This window comes from Strigops habroptila, chromosome 1 (genome assembly GCF_004027225.2).
Source record: "Strigops habroptila isolate Jane chromosome 1, bStrHab1.2.pri, whole genome shotgun sequence".
Lineage (NCBI taxonomy): Eukaryota > Metazoa > Chordata > Aves > Psittaciformes > Psittacidae > Strigops > Strigops habroptila.
Genome location: NC_044277.2, coordinates 144,398,449 through 144,425,108, shown reverse-complemented (window position 1 = coordinate 144,425,108; position 26,660 = coordinate 144,398,449). Strand labels below are relative to the sequence as shown.

At 37.2% G+C, this 26,660-nt stretch overlaps 1 protein-coding gene across 4 annotated transcripts in view; it reads left to right on the top strand.

The window, feature by feature from the left end:
- LOC115612993 (solute carrier family 12 member 7-like) overlaps window positions 1-26,660 on the top strand; it is a 56,044-nt gene that overhangs the window by 27,468 nt on the left and 1,916 nt on the right. Inside the window, exons 10-24 of one of the 4 annotated variants that reach the window (XM_030497987.1) lie at window positions 52-150; window positions 856-913; window positions 2,667-2,841; window positions 5,109-5,227; window positions 6,392-6,490; window positions 8,369-8,488; window positions 10,574-10,678; window positions 12,329-12,497; window positions 15,149-15,344; window positions 15,664-15,833; window positions 15,954-16,085; window positions 17,748-17,855; window positions 20,407-20,523; window positions 22,720-22,901; window positions 24,277-24,291. In XM_030497987.1, the coding sequence (XP_030353847.1) occupies window positions 52-150; window positions 856-913; window positions 2,667-2,841; window positions 5,109-5,227; window positions 6,392-6,490; window positions 8,369-8,488; window positions 10,574-10,678; window positions 12,329-12,497; window positions 15,149-15,344; window positions 15,664-15,833; window positions 15,954-16,085; window positions 17,748-17,855; window positions 20,407-20,523; window positions 22,720-22,901; window positions 24,277-24,291 (1,864 nt within the window). The remainder of the gene's footprint in view (window positions 1-51; window positions 151-855; window positions 914-2,666; window positions 2,842-5,108; window positions 5,228-6,391; window positions 6,491-8,368; window positions 8,489-10,573; window positions 10,679-12,328; window positions 12,498-15,148; window positions 15,345-15,663; window positions 15,834-15,953; window positions 16,086-17,747; window positions 17,856-20,406; window positions 20,524-22,719; window positions 22,902-24,276; window positions 24,292-26,660) is intronic. The other 3 variants (XM_030497966.1, XM_030497992.1, XM_030497977.1) reach the window with 3 other exon arrangements.

The window sequence follows — 26,660 nt, the reverse complement described above, 5'->3', positions numbered from 1 at the left end:
GGAGTTAGTATTAATTGGTTTTATGACATATAAACTTGGTCTCTTTTTAAGGTATTATGGCAGGTTCAAACAGATCTGGAGATCTTAAGGATGCTCAGAAATCTATTCCTACTGGAACAATTTTGGCTATTTCAACTACGTCTTTTATTTGTATCCTTTATGCTGTGACTTTTCTTCTTTTCTAGTGTGCATTCTGCAGGTATAACAGGATTTTTCATTGAAAAGTCATTAGAGTTGCCCAAATATAAAATGAAAGAAATCTAAACAGAAAAGAAATATTTTGTATTTGTCTAAAGTACAAATATTATAAATGTTTTATTAAAATAGCTCAGATTTTATGTCTCTATACAAATGTTTCTGTATATTTCTGTATTCTAGTAGTGCTTCAAATTTCAAGATAGAACATACTTTTAGTGAAGTGATATAGAAGTTTTTAGCATCATGTTTCAGCTGGCAGATTACTTTGTTGTGATACTCTGTGTAACCAGTGAAAGATCTTAAAGCAAACCACCAGCAATAGAAATTTAGTCCTTCAATACCTAGAAGACACAAATGCTTATTTGTATGAGAAAATATCTTTTCTGTTGCATGATGTACAAACTGGTGACTTCCATTACTTCACAGTTCAACTGTGCATCAAATGCAATCATAGAGAATCTAAACCAAAGTATTGTAGCAGAGAAGAATTAAAAAACAACCACCAGAAAACAACGAGAGCAAATAAACCAACAACAACAAAAACCCCCACTTCCTTATCTTTGCCACTTTAATTTCATCTCTAGGTGAAAAATGATGGTGTTTCTTTTTCTGTCTCTGGTTATTTACAATGGTGTCTTCCTTCAGTCTCAGTAATAGATCTCTCCTGTATAGTCTTGTTTGGTGCCTGTATAGAAGGTGTAATATTAAGAGATAAGTAAGTTGTATTCAACTTCTAGTTTTACAGAGAGTGTGTGTGATCATCGCTTATGTTAATAGGACTTATTAATGGCTTTTATGGGAAATATGTATGTGATGTATTTTGCTTAAGTCAAAACTGGAGGGAAAGTCTTATCTGTTAAACTGAGATGGCTGCAAGAACTGGTCAGTTTACTGGACTCTATCCCTTCAAGAAGTAGAAGCAGAACCTAAGATAGAATCACAGACTGGTTTGGGTTGGAAAGAACCTTGAGATCATCCAGTTCCAACCCCCTGCCACTGGCAGGGACACCTTCCACCAGACCAGGTTGCTCCAAGCCCCATCCAACCTGGCCTTGAACACTGCCAGGGACAGGGCAGCCGCAGCTTCTCTGGGCAGCTTGTGCCAGCACCTCACCACCCTCGAGGGAAGAATTTCTTCCTTAAATCCAATCTGAATAAATGTTTGAATTTTGAAGATAAATGTTTGAAGTGGAACTGGCCCTAATAAGATGTCCTTGAGAAAGAAAATCGTAGTTAGTATTTGTGGAGCTGATGGGTGGAAGTAAGGGCAAAGGTGTTACTTTGGGAGGACTAATATGCACCTGAGGGACAAAGGCAGAAAAAGATTTTTTTGACATGACAGGGAGAGTTCAAGAGAGAGGCTGCAGTGCACCATCAGGCCTAGAATTTCCGCTGGATGTAAAGGTATTTTTTGTTTTAAAATATCAGTTGCAGATCAAGAGTCATGTCAGTTTTCATCCACGTTATTGCCTGAGGTCATTTGAGGCACGATATGAAGCATGAAAGGAATAAATGTAATGGAGATAAGCATGAACGGAGACTCCAGATTTTGATGAATTTCTCCCTTAGGAGAAGTTTTGTTGAGTAAGATGAATCTGTTGGCAGGTTTCACATTTGTTTCCTTGCTGGTGTCTGGTTCTCTTTTCTACTAAGGCCCAGGTTTGCACTGAATCCATGATCTTTCACTTAAAGTGCTGCCAGTTCTTGTTTGGCTGAAATCCAGTCTAACAGTGAAACATACGGATTTTGGTCTGGTTTAAAGACCAGGGGTTTTTGGTTTTCTTTTTGTTACTGATTGCATATCTGCCATAGAAAAATGTAGGTCGTACATCTTTCACTGTTTGTCTTTCATTCTTTCTAGTGGTTCCTACCCTGTGTTTAATTAATACACAGGCAGTAGAACGTGAATTCAATAGAATTTGAATTAAGAATGAATGTGCAGCTTGTTTTATATACTCATTTAAAAACTGCATCAGATAGCATGACATTCAGAAGTCATGTGGATAACTGGAGATGGTGGTGTCTCATGGTTTCCCTATGTTCGTACATGAGTGTCACACACTATTAAAAGGAAAGGTTAATACTTTGTTTTGCAAATCTTCTGCTTATGCCTTAGGGTATATCTGATCTGTAGATCAGACTTCTGCGGTCTAGTTCCTAGCAGTCACAAGGATGTAAAGGATGCATATGTAAATACTTCTGCTGGTGGTGTTAATTCTGTAGTCTGCCAAGATACCGGATATTTTTGCTGCATGTCTGCCTAGAGGCATCAATTATGTTTTCTTTAAACCAGCAGAATAAAGAGAGTTTGCTTGGTTGGGAAATCTTATAGTGCATACTATGACATGGTGTTTATTGTTGAAAAGTGCTGTTGTCCAAAAAAGATTGAAATGTGCATGATGAAGCCATACTAAAAGTTGTTTTAATGCTTATTGATGCTTTTTCTTTTTCCCCCCACCCCCTTCAAGGTTTGGAGAAGCAGTTAATGGAAATCTAGTGGTGGGTACACTGGCCTGGCCTTCTCCATGGGTCATTGTCATTGGTTCATTCTTTTCAACGTGTGGTGCTGGTCTCCAGAGTCTTACCGGTGCACCCCGGCTGTTGCAGGCCATTGCAAGAGATGGCATTGTGCCATTTATTCAAGTGAGATTTATGTTTTTTTTCTTCAAATACAGCTTATATTTTGACAAATGAGGCATTACTTCCGCTATTCCTGTAGAACTATGAGGAAAAGGTTTGGAGCTCAGTTCTAATTGTGAACAATAATAGATGGAGCTATTGTAGGACAAAGTTTGAACGGGGTTATTTCCATGCAATTACATTTAATTATCTTTGTTCTTTTACATAAAAGTTAATGGCTCAAAACTGAGAATACAAGTCTTCTATAATGATTAGATATATTTATAATATAATAAATGAACTAAAAAGCAACTATCAAACTGAACTTCTTCACGCTGTGTTTACAACTTGTGTTTGTGGACAGAGTTGATTTAATCTCACAGTGGAACTGCATAAGTTCTTGTATCATAGAGATACAATTTCAATTTTTATTCATTTTTATAAGCTAGATAAAGTCAACAAAGATGTAACAATAGAAGAGTGTCCCATGGCTACAAACATTAAGATTGTTCCAACATCACTGTGCATGTTGTAACAATAAATAAATTGAATTTGTCTCGAAGTTAAGGGAGCTGGCAAATAGAAGAAAAGAGAACCCTTGCTCAAAGATATTTAACACAATTGCTGGGCAGCATCTGCAAAAACCAAACAACTAGACTTGAGTTAAAATAAATAAAATTCCAAAAGATAATGATGTCTAGAGGGCAAAACTGTGATTTCTGTGATGGAGCTTGGAGTTTGAAAGCTTACCTCAAATTGCCAAGAATAGCCAACAGTTGCGCAGCACAATGATAACCTACCAAGAACAGGTTCAAGTATAAATATGGGATTATATCTGAGGACTATGATTTGATTTTGGGTTTTTTTGAAACAGAGTTAGGGGACAGTTGTCAAATTTAGCACAGAGAAAGAAATCGCAGATAGTGCAGAAAGTAGCTAGGGCTGAATTTAGGAGAATAGGCTGTTCTGTATGGGTAGAGTCCTGAAGATCACTTGAAGCACTTGTTTGGTTTATATCATTATTTTGATACCTACGTTATGTGACCAAACTTATGTTGGAGTATTGCCTACTTTACCCACACTTACCCCTGGTGTCTTGATCAGATGTGTGCAGAGAGGTCACTGTCTCACTTCTGAGGTCAGTGTAATATGTTAGGTTAAAAATGAGCTATCACACTTGGTGAATGACTTAAGACTCTATTCAGGGATATCTATAATCTGTCTTCAATGAGGGCTAGGTATAGAATAGGAGCAGCTTGGTTTGGTTCCTGAGCTTGGGAGAAGCCTACAATGAGTCAACACATTAATGTCCTGAAACCAGGACAGTCGGGTTGTATCGAGAGAGACAAAAAAAGAATTGCATTTTTGTCTGAAGTAATTTGGTACTTGGTGAGAGGGTGACTGTGTGATTCCATTTTATCAGAGTCAGATTTTAAAGGAGTGAAGAATAGGAAGGAAAAAATTTATGTGGTTTGGGAATCGAAGGAAAGGGAATCTAGGAGAAGCAGGATGTTTCAAGAGGGATTTGAGACTTGAAAAGTGCTTGCAATTTTGGAGTGATACAGGTGCTGCATGAATTAAGGAATGAATGCAAGGAGATTAGTTTAGGGGCAAAAAAAATGGCCTTTTAGTGTAAGGGAAGGAAGACTGGATGGTAGGAAGCTAAGGAAAGAAGACAGTATGCAGAATGAGCAAGGTGGAGAACCTAGATGTTTGGAAAGGAAGCCATTATGGAAAATGGGAGTGAGGAGAATAAATACACCTGGATTGAGGTGAGGCAGTTTGCCACCTATCACCAGGATAGATGGATAGAATTCTCTCCAGTGGAAATCACCACATGCAAAATAATTTTTGGTAGGCTCTGTGCAGGAGCATAGGCTTAAATGAATCCTCTTTAAAGATTAGTACTTGTGTTTGAAAGTACTGAGTTGATGCCTATTCTGTATACTACAATAAATACTGCCCTCAACTATATTAGCTTTTTATAGACTAAGCATGAGTCTCTGATACACATTGTTTTTAAGTTACTTAAGTTTATTTCAACAGCAACTGCAGTAGTATTTTAATGTTACAGTCATTGCTTATTTAAGTAAAAATTTTCATATTAGAAATGTATATTTTTGCACTTTTGTTTGTGACTTTCTCGTAGTATAGATTGCTTCATTTTTGTTTTTAACCAATGACCTTTTTTTTTTGGTTACAGTTAAAGTTAGTTTGCAATCTGCACCATATTTCATAACTGTATAATGAACAGCTTTCCCTAATCTTATTGTTTACTTGAATTGAACTAGGTATTTGGTCATGGAAAAGCAAATGGAGAACCAACTTGGGCTCTGCTCCTCACTGCTGGTATTTGTGAAATAGGAATTTTGATAGCCTCATTGGACAGTGTAGCACCAATTCTTTCAATGTAAGTATCAATGTGGTGTTTTGTCTTCTTAAGTTAAATAGTATTTTGTTTTTAAATAGGTAACAATTTTTCTGTTTGAAATAATACGTTAGACTTTGTTTTCTAACAAGTTATGTTCCTGTTTGATCCTTAAGGAAATATGAAACAACAAAATGGCTGGAACTAATTTCTAAGACACAAAAACTTTTTCCATGACTGAATTCCTGAATGCTAGTAAAAATACATCAACTCTTAAAAAAATGGATTTTAAAGTAAAAAGTCCTATTATTTTAGTTCAAGTGAATCTAATAGACACAGACAAAACAATTTAATGTTTTTGGGTAGGAACTGAGCTTTGTTTTACTGACTTAGCCTTGGAAGCTTATCCCATGTGTTATGGCTTGACCCTTGTGGGCTGCTCAGCCCCACACATCTGCTTGCCTCATCCCCCCAGTGCTATGGGAGAGAGAATCAGAAGGGTGAAAGTGAGAAAACTCATGGGTTGAGATAAAGACAGTTTAATAGGTAAGGAAGAAGCTCCAGGCACAAGCAAAGCAAAAGAAGGAGTTCAACTCACTATCAATAGATGGTGTTTTGCCATGAGCAGGAAAGTTGTTACCACGTGTAACTGTTACTTGGGAAAACAAAACAGCTTGAAATCCAAGCGTGTCCCCCTTCTTCCTCCTTTCCCTGAGCTCTTACTGCTGAGCACAAGGTCATACAGTATTGAATATCCCTTTGGTTAGTTGTGGTCACTGCATCCCTTCCCCGAGACTGTTGCTGGCAGGGCAGCAAGAAAAACAGAGAAGGCCTTGATGCTGTGTAGGCACTGTTCAGCAACAGCTACAACATCCCTGTGTTATCAGCACTGTTTTGGTTATAAATCCAGAACGTAGCACCATATGAGCTACTGTGAAGAAAATAAGCTATCCCAGCCAAAACCAGTACTCTATGATTGTCAGTTGTTTGCTGTGCTTTCTCCAAAGTCTTTGAGGCTCTCTATTATGCTAATACCATCTTTCAAGGCCTACTATTAAGTTAATCACATCTTGTGTTCTATTTATTTGCCACTGAAAACAGTGTACAAGTTCTTACCCTTTTTTGGATTGTGTTCAGCCATTTAATGCAAATCTTTCTAGTTAATTTTCTGTTGGAAAATGCTTTTTTTTTCTTTTTTCTTAACAGGTTTTTCCTCATGTGCTATATGTTTGTAAATCTGGCTTGTGCAGTTCAGACTCTTTTACGAACTCCCAACTGGAGACCTCGTTTCAAGTATTACCACTGGTAGGGAATATTCCTTTGTTCAAAAGAGTTAAAACTAATTATGCAGTCCTAAATTGTTGATTTTCCTTCCATAATAAAGCAAAGCCTCCTTTCTAACTTCAATGAGTTATGGTTCATGCACTGAAAACACTGTAAGACCAACATTGTTTTTAGCTGAAATTCAAATTATCAGTAAATAAGTGATAGGAGGAGTGTGTTTTGAAACAGGAATAGGGGTAGTAATAGCTGTGATCATGAAATGTGTGGCTAATATAGAGGTTTTGGGAAGGGGCTGCAGGATGACATTTAATATTGCTTATAAGCCAAGAGATCTTATCTATATGTGAGAATGAAGATGAAAAAGCATATAGTCTGTCTTTAATATTCAGGAAGGTTGATAGAATTTTCATTTTAGTTATGAAAAAAACTGAGTGACAATGAAATGTCATGGGTTTGCCCTGAAAAAATCTTTTTGAATATGCTCAGTAGGCACTTAGTAGTTTGGCATCAAAACCTCCAAATACATTGTGCCTGTTTCCCAGTCTATCACTGCAAACACCTAATAGTAGTTGCAACATCAGGAAGGAAAATGGGGGATTGTTGTCTTTGAGGGTTTTTTAGGGGGTCGGATTTTGTTTGTTTGGGGGGTTTGTTTTGTTTGGCTTTTTTGTCTTTGTTCCACCTCTCCTGAATAATCTAGTTGTGGCAGAAGTACAGTAAGTGGTACAGAGTATCTTAAAAGCCAATGTAGGTGGATAAGATAGAGGGTGGCAAGAGGTACAGGATGGATCATCGTGAGGCAGGAAAAAGCAAAGGGTTGTGAGATGTCAGCAGCAGAGTTTGTAACCTTTTGGCAATAATTGTTTTTGATATTTTTCCCAAAGAAATCAGTGAGCCAACTGACTTGCTGGGTGACTGCGGCCTCACTTCCAGCCAAAGCTGGTGTCGGGATGTTTGGCCAGTATTGGGATGGGGCTTTATATTTTTGAGTGAAAGTAGAGTCTTACATTGTCTAAGTCAAGCATGAAAGAGCAGCTGTTGTTCTTTCAGATGCTGATGTCTTCAGAACAGGCAGAAAGCATTTCTTATGTTTAAAACTGGATGCGTTTTGCCTCAATACTTGTATGGTACTAAAGAAGCAAACTAAAGGTACCAAACAAAAGATAGGTCTGCCAACACTCTGTCATGACAGTGAAAGCTACTGGAAATCAGGTGAAATGAAGTCTGGGGTGTCATATGTGACTAAAAGCATTCACATATGCTGATTTACATCTACCTTGAATAATAATGTGGGCAAACCAGGTATATAAACTTTAATCTGGAGATGCTTTTGTAATTCTTTCAGCTCACAGTTATTCTTTATAGCTTTTGAAAGATTGTTTTCTGTATTACTGTCTAATGTCCTGTGTTCCTGCCTAAGAGACAGGCCACAAGAGAAGTGGAGAATATAATTAATGAGTCAAATTTAGTTTAAACTAATCAACTATTTTTGCTGGAAGTAAAATACTAAATGTTTAGTGTTGTTCGAGTACTTTTCTTAGCTTAAATTCAAATTAACAGTAAATAAGTGATAGGAGTGTGTTTTGAAACAGACCTTGCTTGGAGGTACCAATAGAGTTTCAGAAGTGACAAATGTGGTAAAGCTATTGTTATATCTAGTTCAATTGTATTATTTATGCTACACAAAGGTTCAGAATGTTGGGGTTTTTTTATATATATATAATAAAATTGGGATAATGTATTTGTATTTGCATTGTAGCTATGAAATGGCCTTTGAAGAAGAAAGGCCATTTAGTTATGGAAGGCCTTTAGTTATGGAAGTTAACGTACATAAGAAATTGACTTTGTGGAACATTTGCATGCCTCTTTAAAAAAATGGAAAAAAATGGTTTCTTTTAGGACTCTCTCATTCCTGGGGATGAGTTTATGTCTTGCCTTGATGTTCATTTGCTCTTGGTACTATGCTTTGGTTGCCATGCTAATCGCAGGATGTATATACAAATACATAGAATATAGAGGGTAAGACCATATATCTTATTTATTCTATATTTAATATCTTTAACATTCAGCAGAAAGCACTTTTGTATAAAATAGATACAACTGAAGTAGTAGAATTAAGAGTATTCCTTGAAACAAGGTAAGATCCTGTCTCTGTTAAGGGCTGTAAGTTTTCAGGTTCTAATTTCTCTAGAAGTTCTGTTCCAAACTTCTCAACAGCCAGAACTAATGAAAATAAGAACCAGTAAGTCTGGGAAATCTTCATCTGAGTGGAGATGATGGTGTGATGTTTTGGTGCTGCGGGAATATCACCTTTTAGTATCAAACAGCAACATACAGAACTGTTGCCTTCTTATTAATTGGTGCTAAAGCCCAAAAATGCTCCTCTTTTGTGTGGACTTTAGCACACTTTTTAAGTTGAATCATACTGAACAATCCAGAGTACCCAACAAAAATTATCTATTTTCTGAAGACTTGGATTGTCTATAAATTGGAACATACTTTGCATTATATGCCTTTGGAAAGGTACACTTACAGAGCCATACCTGTAAAAAACGCTGTGTGAGTAGGAGACTTAAGAACATGCTGAGTTCATAAAGAAAGAAAACCCAACCAAAAAAACTCCAACAAAACAACATATCCAGACCCTGGTGGTGATTATGATCAGTAATGTGTGTGCTTTCCCTTTCTAAGGAAAGATACCCAATGCTGAAAGATTCTAGTCAAGAAAAATGGTAAGGTCTTGGAGCAGGAAATTAAAGTGAGGCCAGTTTTGGTGAGTGATTAAGGACAGGTCTTAAGTGGATCAGCTGTTATAAACTGCTCCATCTTGTGGGTTCCCCATCTTTTAATAGCTCCATTTCCAGATTAGATGCTTTCCTGGATTGTGACAGCTCCATTTACTGGGTCAATCATAAGGAAATTAATTTGCCTACTTTAGCCAGGAAGTCGGATCGGACGGTAACATTTCTGCTTGTCTGTGTGTATGTGGACATGCACATACATAAAAATCATATGTATGTGTATACAAATTTGTATACAGACTCTATAAGTGTTGGCACACAGGCAGCACATCTACCCTGTAAAAAGAGATTCTTTTTTGCAGAAACTTACCTTCTTTTCTCCCTGCCTTTACAAATGCAGGGACTGATTTGGCAGTGGGGAGAGACTTGCCCTGATATGTTCTAAAAACTGCTGCCTGGGGAAAACCTGGGCTTTGATTTGGATTTTTTTCGTAACTAAGTAAAAGAGACTTAGGTGATTGTGCTGTCTGTCAGGCTACATTTTAACTGCCACATTGTTTTTAGTAGCTTTTGAATTCAGTTTGGTTTATTTCACCTAATTTTGAAAGAAGGCTAGAGGTAACACAGTTCAGGGAGAATTCATGAATGGAAACAAGCGGGAAGGCAAGGCAGATGGACCCCTTGGCATACTAGAATCCCCACAAAGGAAAACAGTGTGTTAGCTTACCAGTTCTTCCTTATTTGGTCTCTATATGGCATATAGCATAGCTTTGTACTGGGAGAAAGAGGAGTGGAAAATATAGGGAGATTGCAAGTGGTCAGGAGTGCAGATGAAGCTTTAGGCTCATCTGGGAAAGAACCTGGGAAGAAAAAGAAGTGGACAAAGCTGTAGTGGTGGTGTTGGGGGAAAGATACAACACACTAATCCATACAAAGACAAGATTAACTTGTTCATTCTGCTGCTTTAAAACAATTCCTTGTAAGTAAGGGACTTGGGGTTGGACTAGATGACCTTTGAAGGCCCCTTCCAACCCAGACTATTCTATGATTCTAAGTAGCCCTCACTTATTCATTCTAGTGCTTAAAAGCAACTTAAGTAGCCTCGTGATTACAAAAAATCTTTTGAAATATGAATAAAATCATAGTATTAGTAACAATTAATAAGTAGTTCTCTTGAAGACACCTGAGGCTATCTTGGTTAGTCTTCATTCTTGATTTAAATCTGCAAAATGAGGGATTTTTGTCATGCATTCATGCACAAAAGCATTTATTTTTTATGCCCATTATCCCTAACATGAAAAAATGTATTTAATTTGTATAAATAAATGGAACCCTCTTAATTGAATCTCTTTGCACCCTGAAGAGCGGAAAAAGAATGGGGTGATGGAATCAGAGGACTGTCTCTGAATGCAGCTCGCTATGCTTTGCTTCGTGTTGAAGATGGTCCTCCTCACACCAAGAACTGGAGGTAAGCCCTATGCCTTCCAAAGTCACATAAGTCTCGAAATAAGGAAATCTATTTGGAATATTGCTGGTAAAGCTAATGGCAAAATGAAATTCATCATTAAAATAATGTTTGAACTTGGGCATGGAAATGATGTCATTGTAATAGTATTACTATTTACTACAATAGTAATTAAGTTTGCTGGGAATATGGACAAACTAAGGCGAACTTATATCCATGTGGTGTTAACATAGCTTTTGAAAGTGCAGAACTTTAGATGTTTGATTATTTATAGCTTTTTCAGATTCAAAGCAACAGTTATTATTGAGTCCCACTGTCTCTGTAGAAGAAACGCTGCAGTTCCATAAGTGTTTGGGTAGTTTTATTTCCCTTTTATTCTATGAACTTTCCCTCTGAAATACATTGTATAAATATACAGAGGTCCCATTATTTGTTTAAATTAATTTTTTGTGGCCATCTCTTTCTACATATCTTTGTTTAATAGTAACACTTTCTAAATTTCTTAGATATCACTTAAACAAAAACTCACATTTGCTTTCCATTTGTATGTAATGGGATCAGATGTCCACTACTGTTTTTGCAAGATATTCTTTGAATCTGAAAAAGCTGTAAATAATCAAACACTTTTGGAAGGACCTATGCAGGTTGAAGACTGGATCAACAAGAACATCATGAATATCCAGAAGGACAAGTGCCAAGTCCAGTACCTGGGACAGGCTGGTCCAGTGCAATGGTGCAAGGCTGGGAACCTGCTCTGGTGAAAAGGACCTGTGGTTCCCAGTAGGTAGTAAGCCAGCAGTGTGCCTTGGCAGTGACATGCTGGACTGCACCAACAGGAGCATAGCTAGTATATTGAGACGTAAATATATAGGGAAATAATATTCCTCTTTGCTCAGCACTCATTAGAATACACCTAGAATATTTAATGCAGTTCTAGGCACCCTAATATAGGAAAGACCTTAATAGGCTGGTGTGGTTCAGCAGAGGACCACTGAGGTGGCGGGTATGGGGCATAGGAGCATATCCCCTGTGGAGAGAGGCTGAGGGATCTATGCTTACTCAGGTTGGAGAAGGCTTAAGGAGGGGCCTAAAAGCTGATATAACTAACTAGTAAAAATCCATTACCAAGGAGAAGGTCCTGAGAACATGGGTTCCTTACAGCTGTATAGGGTCAGAGAATGAGAAAACCTGATAACATGGAAAAAGAAAAAAGGATTAAAATTGAGATGATGCTAATTAAGCGGTGAAGAGGTTACCCAGTAGTGATAATATCTCTTTCTCTGGAGGCTTTCAAAATGCAGCTAGATGGAGCTTTAAACAATCTGGTGTGCATTCAGTGTTTAACCATGTTTAAGCAGCAGGTTGCACTAGAGGACCTTGGAAGGGTGATAATTTGGATTCAGTAATGTTCTTGGTTCTTTAAGGGAACTTTTCAGAAGGCTGGTACAATGGCTTATGTGCGGGCATTCTGCACCTGAAGAGTTGCCGATATTGCGAGTTACGAATTCCTTGCTGTATAGTTTCATGTTTTCCAATGACTTAAGCACTTTATCTACATTTCATTAATTGTTAATTTTAATTTTCCAATCCTTTCTTGCTTTTTTATGTGTATTTGTGTGTGATTAACTTATTTTTATTTTTCTTTTTTGGCAGACCTCAACTTTTGGTCTTGTTAAACTTGGATAGTGAGCAGTTGGTGAAACATCCTAGATTGCTTTCTTTCACCTCTCAGCTGAAGGCTGGTAAAGGACTGACTATTGTGGGCTCTGTGCTTCAGGGAATCTACTTGGATAAATGTACAGAAACCCAGAAAGCTGAAGAGGTATGTACAAGACAGCTTACAAACACTTGAAACTTCCATTAGTATTTAAATGTTTAATCTGGGTAACTTGTATCTTAGAACAGACTGTTGTAAAGTATTGAATAAACCAGTAAGTTTTACCCTCAGCACAATCAATGATTATGTATAAAGAACAGGTTAGTGTGTGTAGCAAAGTCTTTTATAAAATTTCCCAATAGGATGAGACCATGCTGGTACTTCTTAGCTTTTTATTTTCTTTAATATTGAGAGCCTTGGGCTCACAATCAAATTACAGCCTGGAAAATAGAAACCAAAGAAGTGATAGATTTTTAACAAATTACTTTGTAAGAAAACTGATTTATTTAATAAAAAAATAATATTTATTTAACAAATGCAGATGTCTTTGGCATAATTTCATCCTCTGGATGTATACATGATATTATTTTCTACATTGTCCTAGAAATATGTAGCAGAGCTAGGATTAGGAGCAGCCTTTACCGGAATCATACTGCTTAACTATAAACAACATCCTCCTTGAGATCCTTTACTTTTTCTCCCCCTCTTTTTTTTAATTTCCCATTTATCCCATATCTCCAGAGAAGGCAGGATGAGGTAGGGAAAAATAGTAAGTTGTCATGTGATTTAAGGTGATCTCCAACTGTGCTTAAAACACATTGAATTTGAATGTTTCTTCTTATTCTTCCCCCCTGATAACTTGTCTGTATTTGACTGTACTGCCCGATTGGAAATAGAAACCCAATTTTTGTGGGAAGCCCTTGAAAATATCTCAACTTAATTTTAAATTGTGCCCTTAAGGAAAAAGGGAAGTTCATAGACTGAGCTTCTGAAACCTGTTGTTCATTCAGCTTGGTCTTTCAATGCAAAGCAAATTTCCCTTTTTGTTCAGTCTTATACAACCTGTGTACTCCATTGTTTAAACCAATATTGGGAAATTCAGTATAAATAGTTGTGTTTGCTTACCTGTGCAAACTCTCTTAACTTTATAGAGTGGCGAAACATTTTTAGAAAATACCATGTTTCATGTATTTTATTGAATACTATTGAAAACTCCATTGCCTTTAGAAAACTAGGATAAAGCCTACTCCAGAAGTAGGCTTTGATTGCCACTATATCTTCCAGAAATGGTTAATATCTTCAGTCTCATTGAAAAGAATATCAGTTGAAATGCTTACTATTTTGATCCAAGTCATCTTCAAAGCTTTGTAAAAATGCCTGTGATTTATTCAAATAGATGAGTATTTGAAATGGACTTAACAAAGCTAAAACTGCCCTGTTTCCTCCCACCTTTCTGTTGGGTTTTATTTTCTCCCTCCTGGTATTCAGACTAGTCCCAAGTGGTTTTTAAAACAACAAAGTAGGAAGACATACTACTATCACATGAAAAGGCTCTAAGAGAACAATTAGCATGGAAACAGTCTAGCAATGTTACACTGTGAAAGTAATTGTTATCAAGCTGTTGTTATCAATATGCATGAGTAGAAAACAAGACTGAGCATACAATCAGGCCAGTGAAATAAAGCAAAGAAAACCTTTAAACAGAAACTGTTTACCCATGGGGAGCTGAGGTGTTGCCTATAGCTGGCTTAATGTGATGTGAAATACATGTTTGAGAGAAGGAACAGCAACTTATTTAAGACACACCTAATCCCCAGGTTCTCTAGAACGTCAAACCTGGTGTTAAGATGAAGGAAACTATTGCTTTTGAAATAGAAATGAAGATGAATTGTAAAAGTTTGGGTTTGGAAAATTTCAACTAGGAAAGGTTTCTACAAGAGTTGTAGGAAATCAAGATTCTTTTTCATTCACAGCTTTTGTTTTTGTTTTAAAAAGGAAAACAAAAGCATATTTGAAATGAAAAAAGTGCTCCTATTTAAACTGGTATGTGCTCACAGATACTGTTTGCACAGGCCTGTTAGCTTTGCTACCAAATTCTCTGAAGACTTTTTCTCTTTTAAAGATGTGCCATGAAAACGTAGTAAATTCCAAAGCTGACGTTCCCTAGTCAACCTCTATCATTTTGAATGCTACTTTTAAATTACTTGCTTATGTGTCTGTATGTTTGTCTATGTTTAAATGAAGGGGAGTCATACTGAAATTAAAGGGGCGTGGGAGATTTAATCTGGTCAGTTTATCATGTCATTATTCAGACAGTGATTCCAATTGTCTCCTTCACATCTGTTTGCCATGTTGGGAGCCAATAAATAAAGAACTGGCCTCTTACTGTGTTTTAAGGAGCTTTGGCAGCCTCTTCTTCTAAAGCCCTTGGCATCACATTTTTCCAAACCCTTCCAATTCCAAAAGAAAGGACTTGTCATTCCATACCTTTGGTCAGTCAGCAGTTTTAACTTTACCTGAAGCAGTGTTATTTTATTTATCTTTGTCAATGTGTTTTTACTCATATCTGGTTTGAGAAATAAATGGCTGAATAATTAAAGTAATGAAAATCCTCTGTGTGTTGTCTTTCGGAGAGGTGGGTGTTTTGGGTTTTAGTTGTCACAGAATCATGTTCACTTTCTTGGAATTAGCAGTTTCTTGATGTTGGTTGTACATTGCAGCTAATGGTGTGTTCTTATTTAGTGCTGTTACTCCTTACGGTGTTTATTACGAGTGTTAGTGACTGTATTTCCCCATGTGTAATCTTCCTTTGGCAGAACGTTAAGGCCTTAATGGGAGTAGAAAAGACTAAAGGCTTTTGCCAGATTGTGGTGTCTCCTAATTACAGAGATGGAATATCCTATTTGATTCAGTCGGCTGGGCTAGGAGGGATGAAGCACAACACTGTCCTGATGGCATGGCCACAGTCATGGAAGCAGACAGAAAATCATTTCTCATGGAAAAATTTCGTTGGTATGTGTTTATTGACTTTCTCTTATGCATTTGTACTACAACTGTAACTAATATATTTGCTGTGTGGAGATGTTATGCACAACATCCAGTATTGAATATTTCCCCACATCTGATATCATATTGTGTTGGTTTTCTCAGCCCTCAGTCTGTTCAACGGTGGCTTCTCTTGTTGTTCTCCTAAGCATGTTAGTCATTAAACCCAGGGTGTTCCTGTTCCAGCAGAATCTGGGAGGATTTAAGCTTCTGTATTTAAAACAAAACCAAGAGCTGTGAATGAAAACCAGAAGTTCTTGATCAAATGTCTTGTTTTCCCTTGCAGATGCTGTCCGTGAAACAACAGCAGCTCAGCAAGCACTGCTGGTGGCTAAAAACATTGACTTATTCCCAACAAATCAAGAACGTTTTACTGAAGGGAACATAGACGTGTGGTGGATTGTTCATGATGGTGGTATGCTGATGTTACTGCCTTTCCTCCTTCGGCAACACAAGGCAAGTACGACAGAAAATAGCCGTCATTTCATTTTCCAGCAATGAATGGTATCATCTCGATAGTTAAGTATGGTGATAGCAATCACTGTTACACATTGTCGTAAAGTATCTTTTTGATAGGTTTGGAGAAAATGTAAAATGCGTATCTTCACTGTCGCTCAAATGGATGATAATAGCATTCAAATGAAGAAGGATCTTCAGATGTTCTTGTATCATCTTAGACTGAATGCTGAAGTGGAAGTTGTTGAAATGGTATGTTACTGCCTATCTTTCTTTAGGTGCAATGGAGACTAAACTTTTGAATTCTGTGATTCATTGAAAATGGATTTAGCATTTTTGAAACTAAGAGATGTTAGCCCAAATATAAAAAGGGAAAGATTGCAGTCTCACTGAGAACAATAAGTTTTTTAAAGCCAAGATTACCTTACCATGTCACAATGCTAGTGTATGTGGTAGTAAGTTTAAATGGTTTTGTCAAGTAGAGTTGAGCCATTTTGATGTGTTAATGCCTGTTTTATTTATCAGATAGTTCATCCAGTAAGAAAAAAGCTCAGCTTTTTAGCAGGGAAGGCTGAATGTGCTTCAAGTAATAAGCCATGACTTCCAGCCTGAGAGAGGATGAACATATCCCTTTTTCCAACTGCTGTATGAATATCCCTCTGGAATAAGGAATCCCGAAGCCCCCATGAGAGTATGTCTGTTGTTTTCAGCATTGCCAGCCTCAGCCCACACCAAACAGCAAGACAATGTAGCTAGAGATTCACAGATCAAATAGTGACAAAATGGATTTTGTAACATTTTTTCCTTTATAAATGCTGGCCGTAAACTGCTAAAGAGAAAGGACTAAAGCTGTAGTGTGCCTAGACACACTTTTTTTGGCAACAGAGGAAAAACTTCATTTCCAGCATTCAAAGGTGATAATGTCCAAAGTAAGACAAAAAAAACCAAACCTTTAAAACATTCTGATGTGGAATGGAGATGGGTTGACTGGTTCAAAACTTCTATTACCACTAGTTCCTGGGGAAAAAAAACCCTATCATAAATCAAGAAGATTTATGATGCTGCTCAGCCATAAAGCAAATTTTAAGAATAGTTAAAATTACTTACGGAAAAAAAGTTGGGAAAAATTTGGTTAGGATTTTGAACAAGGATGTAAGATAAATACTTTAATTATTTTACTTTTTGTTTTGCTTAGAATACTGAATATAAAAGACTAAAATGCTGTGTCGTGTGCAGGTGAAAGATGGTGAACAGAGTGCCCTAAAAAAGGCTCAGCCTTGGTTGAATTTTAGGTAGAAGGACAGTATAGGAAGCACAAATTATTATTTTCTTATCAGGCTTCCATTTAACCCTGAGAATCTTCCAAAAGATGAGACATGTTGTAAGTCAGTGACAGCACAGATGACTGCTATAGATTTTTACACTGTTTTTTAGCTTTGAGCTGATGTGAGAATATATGCCAGAGTTTCTTCATAAAAGCTTGTATTTGCACGTTTCTCACTGGTGAAAGGATGATGTGTTACTTGGGCTCTAGACAGTTTGTAAGGAAACAAGTGTGCACATATGCTCAGGAGGCAGCAATGCAGACCCGGTGTAAAGAAGCACTTTCAACCCTATCTCAGTTCTGCAACCTAGTTGGAACAGAACAGTATAAAGTCTGCCCTGAGTACCTCAAATTTAGCTGAAAATCATACTGATATTGGTATAGTTCATTGTACAAGATCTCTGTTTGAAGATGAAGTTTTAAGAATGAGGACACAAATGATTGATCGACTGCATGCTTGGGGTTACTCTAATGCTATGAATACATCCAGGACTGAATGAATGCAGGACTGAACGTGGTACATTGTGTAAACGTTGTTCTTTTGAGTAGCATTTTTCTCCTGATGTTTCTAATGCCAATCTCTCTTGCAGTTTGAAAATGATATTTCTGCGTTCACATATGAGAAAACACTGATGATGGAACAGCGATCTCAGATGCTGAAACAGATGCAGCTATCAAAGAATGAAAGGGAAAGAGAGGTAGGGACTTGGCTTGGCAAGATGTTCTGTGATAAATCTGAAAGTCGTATTTCTTGGCCATGGCTTCTAATCAACTGCTTCTGCTGCTCCACTGCTGTTACTAGTCACTGGTGGTATTTTGCACGTTTTAGTGACAAGCTTCATGCACCTGTATACTTGTGAATATTTGAATATTTATAACTTTTAAAGCTTTTTTCTTTCTGGTTTTATTTTTTTTTTTTTTTTTTTTTTTTTTGGCTTGTGCTTCTACCTTCTCATTTATTGTGTTAACTATTCCAACATCAACACTTTTTAGTGATGTAAAAGGTATTGAATGCTTTGGCTTTCGTATCACTTAGTGATTTCCCTCCCATGCCAAATAAGAGATTTCTCCTGTGTTTAACTGGATTCATAAAATAACTAGAATTTTTTCTTGTGTGGTGTTTTTTTTTTGGTTTTTTTTTTTTGTCTACTGATAATTGTAATTTATTTTAGGTTTGTTTGGGTTTTGGTTTTTTTAATCTCTGTATTTTCACTGTATTTTCTTAAAGTTCCTAAAGATGCATTGTATTGCTACAACAATGTGCTGCTGTAAATCCTCTTTCTTCTCTTCTGCGTCATGGTAGTTTTCTCTTGATGTCAGCCTGCCTAACTTCTTTTTAGTAAAACACAAGGTCTCCTATACTCCTTACTCAGTGTTTTTAAGGTTTTTCCTCATTTTTTTTATTGAAGTCTAGTATTTTACCAGTGGAGTTTGAGTGATTAATCAATCTGTGGTAGGCTTTAAAGGATTTAACTTCCTCATGAATGTTTTATGAGTAGCCCAAGGACCTAAAGCTCTGTAGTCTATAGCATATAAATTGTAGTGGAGACAGAAGAATTTCTTCTCAGCTCTGTGAGTTGTTGGGATCTGCAGTAGTGAAGAGTGCAGTTTGCTTGGAAGTTTTAATTTCTTTCTTCTCTCCCTACCATTTTGGGTTTGTTTGGTTTTTTATTACTCACTTTTATCTGAATGTAGCCATCACCATTATACCTTCAGCTTGTTCCTTCATATCAGGCAGGGTAAAATATGAATGTTCAAAATACCATCGAATTTCTTTCAATTTTGAAGTAAAATCCTTGATAATTCCAAGAATGCCCAGTACTTACTTCCTGCCTTGTCCAAGAATAAAAGCTCTATCCGTGTGTTGTTTCTGATTGGATATACTAATCTGCCTCGTTCTTTTGTATGTTCATCAGAAAATGTTGCTTAGTTATGCCTTCACCTCTGGAGCTACAAGTTGAGTGTAGGCACTCAGTGTGCCAGGCCCTTTCTTAATCTGATCATCTTTTACATGAGTCGAGCCATCTCGTCTGGCTTTACGATGACTTCAAAAACATTTCTTTCATTAGTCTCACTAGTTCAAATTGGCTTTGCTTTTGTTTTTACTATCTGTATCCAGGAAGTGAAATATTACCCTGATATTCCAGCTTTGAATGGTGCTTCTAGTTTTGTTTCCTGTTAACACCAAGATTAGTATTTTAACCTCACTTTTGTGCTTGTACCTCTTCAAACGAGGTTCAAACCTTTGCAAAGAGGAGAAATTGGTTTTGTACAGCGTCCTTTTGCTGTTTCCCTCATAAGTATGCTCTTATCCCTTATTGCTTTCCCCTTTTTCATCACTTTTTAAAATGGAACTTTATTTGATCCTGCCCCTGGGCTTTCTTGTGGAGCTGGGGTATGGGGGCTCATTGGATTTTTGTTTCCTTTTTTGAGAAACTTGGTTTAGGTGCTTCTATTCAAGTGTGAGTATAACACATGCCTGCAAAGTGCAAGACCTGAAGGCTTAGGTGCAACTGCCAAACATTTACTTGTTTTTGACTTTGACAATAACGCTGCAAAGATGAAAGAAAACGTAGAGCCTCATTCACTTCCTTACTGCCCTTCCTGGTGGCTGTTGGCTTCCTTCTCTGGCTAGTCTTGACTAATTGGGCCAGGCAGTGATGTTGTTGGAACTGTGAGAAGGTGGCAGTCATCCTACCACCACTACTTGGTGTTGGGACGGGCAGTGCAAATGCTGTGGTGCAGATTGGTGCTGCCAGGTAAGATTGGCAGAAATGCAGGTGCATGTAGGTGAGGAGCACAATAATAGCTTGTGAATCACTGTTTCGGAAATAAATCAGTGTTCAGAGTTGGAAAGCAGCTTTCTCATCTGCTTAAATGTTTTTTCATACTTTTGTTGTAACTGAATAAAGTCAATTCATCTGAATCGTCACATATATATAGGGATGTGACCCTCACAAACATGTGAATAGTTGAGGTTTCCATATAGGATTAATTCACTGCCCATTTTCACACATCTCTGTAAACAGGCTTCATAACTATCTGCTAAATATTTCAGAAAGTGACCCATAGCATACACAAACAAATGGCATGTTTGTGAAACCAAACCAAGTTTAGAACAAGCTACGATACCAAATGTCATCTATTTAAATGAAGACAGATTTTATTTTGAATAGTATCATCATCTGCTCTTTTCTGTAGGTTGGGTTTTGGGGGTTTTTTTGGTCATTGGTAACCTTTTTGTCCCAGATTCAGAGCATCACTGATGAGTCTCGAGGCTCAATCAGAAGAAAAAGCTACTCCAGTCCACAGTCCATTGGGCAAGATGCGGAGGCACTGCTGACTAATGATTGTCGAGAGGAGGAGGTAGCTGGACATATTACTGGCTAGATAGATATTCCCATTGCAACACTTGAAGTGCCACTATTGCAAACTGAACTACAAATTAATAACTTGATCGTTCATTGTTTTGGAGCAGTTCTTAATAAATTTAAATTTTATTATTTTTCTAAATTCATTATCTTACCCTATATATTGTTCTCTAGATTATGCTTCTGCGACATGGACTATGTCCTCTTTTTCTCACGTTTACTTTCCATACAAGAAACAGTTCTGAGAGTGCCTGTTTCTCTTAAGAGCCAGAAGCAAAAATATTTCTCTGCCTTCTATCTCTTAAAAGTTTTAACAGTGGTTGTTTGACTAGTAAGTATATTTCATACTTTCACAAAGCATTGCCTTCCTTTATAGTTCCTGTTTTGAAGTACTGAAGCTTCTCTGAGACCTTATATATATATATACACTAGGGCTTTTTAATGAGATTTCCACCCTTATTGACAAGCCATTGTTAACCCACAAATGTCATTACTACTTTGCATGGTGAGTTGGAAAGGAAATGGACTGATGTGATCAATGGATTTAGCGTGCACTTGAAGTGTTGCTCATATCTAAAGATGTGTAGCCTAGTTTGTAGAAATGCTGTATACCTTTCTGTTTCCCTTTCTTTGTGAAGTGTGAGAAGAGCGTGTTGTATTTTGTGTAATTAATTTGGTATCAAAATAGCACTAACAAAAATGTGCCTTTTTTGTCTTTGCATTTTTAAAAGTGTGTGCTATAGGTTCAGAATTTCTCTTGGCCTGTCTTTCTAAAAATGGCAAGCTGTCTTTCTTTGAAGACTAGTTGTACTGGACTTATCTTACAGTTTTTAGTTTGACATATTAGCTCATTGGATACTGCTGTATGGCACATCATATATCTGCATGCATTTGTTAGCTTTTTCATTCTGATGATAGAACTGTATTTACAGTAACTTCTCATTCATAGTCTTGACTCATTTAATCTTCTGGGGAGGTATGTAGACCACCAAAAAAAAAAAAAGAGATATGTGTAAACCTCAGAATTTAACTCTAGAATTTGAAAATCCTTAGGGATAGGGAATGGGGAAACTATTTAGGAGGAATACAGAAGCTCTTGGGTATTTAAGAAGAGCTGCAATTAGAGTTTGTGAACCAGTAGAGGCATCACTGTTCAGAGATAGAAGGTAGTTTTCTCATCTGCTTTGATTTTATTCATGCTTTTGATTGTGGCCTGAATGAAACTGATTCTTCTAAATCATCACATAGATGAAGGGACACGACCATCACTAACGTGAGTAATTGAGGTTCCCGAATGAAATTGCAGCTGCAACTCAGGATTTAACAAGTCTTTGAAGAGACTTCCTAACTGCTAAAGATCTTAAAAAAACCAAGCAAACAAAAAACAACCACCCCCCAGAGTAGAACACCCCAAAACACGAAGCAATCCTCCCCTATACCAATTCACTTATTTAAGAGTCTAAGGTACTGTATTTGTGTTGCTTTTGATGGAAATAAAGAAGCCTATGGACAAAGGTAAGTAAGTAAATAATGTGTTAAAAAGTTTCTTCCTTCTTTCCTCAAGAGGAGTAAGGGGGATGGAAAATAGAGAACACAGAAGAGTGTATGCATGCGGGAACAACAATACTGTTAAAGCTGTGATTTGATTTTCTGCTGTTGTAAGGGCTATCTCTTCAGAAGGCCCCTTCAGGGTTACTGATTGGCTTTTTTTCTGTAATATGCACTTGCATGCATAAATAATCTAATGGCAGGTAGCTAGCCTGCAATTTAGCCAGCTAACATTGTGTTACTGGGGTCGTGCTGGTAGTTCAGCTAAAGGCATGTGAAATAGAAAACATTTAGGACAGTAGCTGTGAAAATAACAGTGTAACTGAACAAGCTTCAATGGCAAAACCCCCAGTGTCAATGAAGTACTCTCTGGCTGGATTAGCCTCACTTTAGTTCATTACAAAATAACATCCCAGCCCACATGTAATCTTGCAACTATAAATAAATAACTACATTTTTACCAGCAGTTTCATTTCATGCTGAAGTCAAACCAGTCTGATCATTGTTCACAAGTGAGGTGCCTTTTTTCTGTATTGCCTCTTATTCCACTGCTGTGAAATTACTTTTCAGAATGCTAATACTGTGTAATCTACAAATGCTGTTTGTGGCTGAATCTTGGGGTCATGGTTTGTTTTGTGGCCAGGCTCAGCTGATCCATGACAGAAACACTGCCTCGCACTCGGCTCCAGCAGCCAAAGCAAGCATGGCTGCTGCTGCGCCAGAGAAAGTGCAAATGACCTGGACTAAAGAGAAATTTGTAGCTGAAAAGCATAAAAACAAAGATTCAAATGCATCTGGCTTTAAAGATATTTTCAACATGAAACCGTAAGTATACATGTGATGTCTCGAGTTTTCTATTTGACTGAGTGTGGGAGTTTTGGTGGTGATTCTGGGTTTTGGTTTTTTAAGAGATTCTGGTTTATTTAAAGTTGAGTATAAATATGATCTTTCCATGCACTACACTTAAATGCCATCTTTATGAAACTAGCATGGAATTGGGTGGAACAGCAATGACTGTAAAGAGCCATTCACAAAAATGTAGTGAATGAAGCTTAAATGACAGACTTCAAGCTGTAAACTCAACTTCTGGATTGTTCCAGAAAGCATATATGTTAAAATACTTAATGATAGCTTTTGGTTCTCTCTCTTCCTGTGAGAGATAAATAGTAGATAATAATAATGATAAATTATTATCTACTACTAATAATAAATAGTAATAGTAGTAGTAATATAGTGGTAGTAGTAGTAATAATAATAATGATAATGGTGATAATAATTTTAAACTGTATTTCATTTTCCTGTCCCAGTTACTGTGTGGTATTGGGATGGAGGGAGTGCCAAAGAAGCATAGACTCTTTTCAAGACATTTAGCTTATGTTTTGGTTTTTGGGTGGAGTTTTTGGGGTTGGTGGTTGTTTTGGTTTTTGTTTAACAGATGTTCAGTCCTCATCATGTAAATGAAAGCAAGATAAAACTTGTGCTTATATGTATCTCTTGTTATATTTGCTGTTGAAATATTCCTCAATGTCTTTTCCTTAAAGAGAAGTCACTTAATAGATAAGAGCTACTGCCTGTGTCAAGCCTAATGTAGCAGACACAAAACCAGTGACAGAAAGACATCAGCTTGATTGCTGCTTCATGCTGTGTTCAAGCGCATACACATATGCATTTTCTCTGACTTCTGGAAGAATGCAGTCATAAGCATGGCCTAGACTAGCAAAACTGTGGATCTCGATGGAAATTTTAATATCTAAAGGAAACAGTTCTTAATTCTAGGTTTTGCACACAGTAGAGTTAGAAGATACACTTAGAATCAGCACCTTAAAATCCTAAGTTGTTTTGTGGGTTCGCTCCGAGCTCTTTAGAAACTGTTTGTCTTCTGCAAATTCCAAACATCATCTTCCCATCTTCCTTCTGCTCTAAAGCACTATTTTTGTTCTGGGCTGCATTATACTCGAATTCTTGGGGGAAATGGAGGGTGGTGGTGGGTCGAAGTGTTAATATCTTGGAAATAGTTACTATTATTTCTTTAGAATTGTGCAAGACACAGACTTCAGATGTTTTAAAATTACTATATGTGGTTGGGGGTGGAAATTATGGTTCAAACTTGATGTGCCTGTACAAAATACTGTTGAATTAGAAATATACCTGATGCCATAAATATATTTTTTTCCTGTGCATTTGCTTCCCTTCCACGTAGAGAATGGGGAAATCTGTAAGTCTAAATTTCATTTCACTTAAGCAACATAGGTTGTGTTCCCTGGTTCTTGTGGTCCTGTACATTGTATGTGTGTTTCCTAAACCATAATTTGCAGTACGTGTATACTTTTGTACCTTGTTTTATACACTGTGATTTAGAATTTATCACTGAAAAATATGACCTGTTCATGTTTTCTTCTAAATATTATCACTTTCTGTTCAAGGTAAGTCACAGAACATGTATTTTACTCTGTGAAATAATGTAAAACTTGACAGTACTTCTCTGCACCAGTATAATAATTAGTTTTCTAATAAACTATATTAAAAATGGTAGTTTTCTTGTTCTGGGAAAATGCTTCCCATTGTGAAATAACTACAGGGACAATAAGGATGAATTTGTTCCCAAAGGGAACTTTAACGTTTCATCACATGCCAGTTCTTGCCTCCTTTCTACTAACCCATGCATGTCTAGAAATAACTTGTGTTCAGATGAATACTGGGTATGACAGCGTACAGAAACGGGACATTACAGCCCTATGTTCTGGGGTGGAACTGACTTGTGGCTGCTCTGCTTTTTTTCAGAGCCCAGTGTTCTCTTCATTTTGTCTGTTTAATAGATTGAGCTTCTCATGAAAACTGAGCTTACTTTGTGTCCCATGCGTGATTTCAGTTCTACCACTACTTGAAGGATAAACTAAGTTAGTCAGCTTTGGTTCATGTCGTACTTTAGGCTCAATCTGAGCTTTTATTTCAGTGCTGAATTCTTGCCCACTCCATTGCAAATTTACACCCCTTATACTTCCTCTGCATTTTGTCTTTAATTTAACAGTGTTTCTACTTTAATAGTTACACACTCCTTCATACACTCTTGCCTCGCTCTTCATACTTGTTCTTTGGTCTTCTCAAGCTGCTGTTCTGCTTCTGAAAAACTGAGCTTCAAGTACTTTTTTGTTCATACATGGTTTTGGTACAGTTGGTTTTTAGAACAGATGGCCGCTGGGACAGGATGGACTGATAAACTGATAAACTCTGTTTTGGAAATGTCATTGTCTTGGGGAAAAATGTGGTGAAGAAAAAAAAAATCAATTGAAATTGGTGGGACTGGTCTCTGTTGGCCACCAAACTTCAGGCCAGGTGCCTTTTTTGACTTTTTCTAGTCACCCCTGCAAAATCAAGGATGAAGATACAACCTGAGACATGCTAGTTCTAATAGTGTCCTGTTAACGGCTTTTCCCTTCGTAGTAAAAAATCCCAACAAACAGGACTTAGTAGAACACAAGCTGTTCCCATCGTTCTCCACCTTTCTTGGCCCCCTATGTTTGAGTGAACCTGTATCTGGCTGTTGTTCTCAGCTGCACACTTATCTGTAAAACCTGAGGGTAGCCTCATGTTGATAGAAGATTCTAGAATTAAGTGTAGCCTCCTGAAATGACCTCTTGTAGAACAAAGTTGGGCGTTTCCTTTTGAAGTTTGGGCCTCATAAATGTTTTTCTTGTGGGAAGAGAGCTCTCATTAGTTTCTGGTTTTTGCTTGAGCTGAATCAGTGCTGGGGTTTGTGCCATACTTTTGATTGCTGTTAGTGAAGTTCAAAAGATGCCAGATTTGATCAGGTGCTTCAGAGGTCTTGTGTTCTTCTGCTATTAGCCTGCCTGTTCTCTCTGCTATAGGACAGTGTGTGAGCCCAGCTGAGCAGGGTGCAGTTGTGCTTTTAACTGTGAGATCACTAGTTAGTGTGCCAAAAATATTGCACATTGTAGAGTGATATTTGTCAATATCAACATACCAGTATCTCCGTTTTTGAGAAGTGCTGTCAGCCTGTGTTTCCAAGGTTCCCTTTAAAGTGACACCTCTAAAAACCTACTTTTGGGCAGTGGATCTTCTGGATCCACTTAGGTAGAGTCAGGATATTCTTATTGTACTGTAGCATATGACTCGTTTCCAGTCTTGGCTAGATTTACACAGATAGCAGTTTCTCAGGAACTGCAAGGAAACTCTTCTTTTGTTCTGAAGAGTGACTAAATCATCCAAGGTTTATCCTAAAATAAGGAAATCTCTGAAGTCCTAGCAGTTTCTTCCTCTTGTATGCAAATCTGTGATTATATTTGTGAGCACAAGAAACAACACATTAGTTAATATTGATAGTGTAAAGGGAGAGGCTCAGATTCAGTTCATTGCTTACTACGTTAGTCAAGACATAAGAACTACTAATTTCATAAATTCTATGCTGTTTCTGAATTTTCTTTACCAGGCTTATAGGAATCTGGTAATGTCTCCACAGGAGCGTGAGGGAAATCTTGTATTGTACAACATACATACTGTAATCTTTCCACTGCATTCCTTCAATTCCTTTGTTTGGAATTTCTTGTACAAATCCAGTTACTTTTT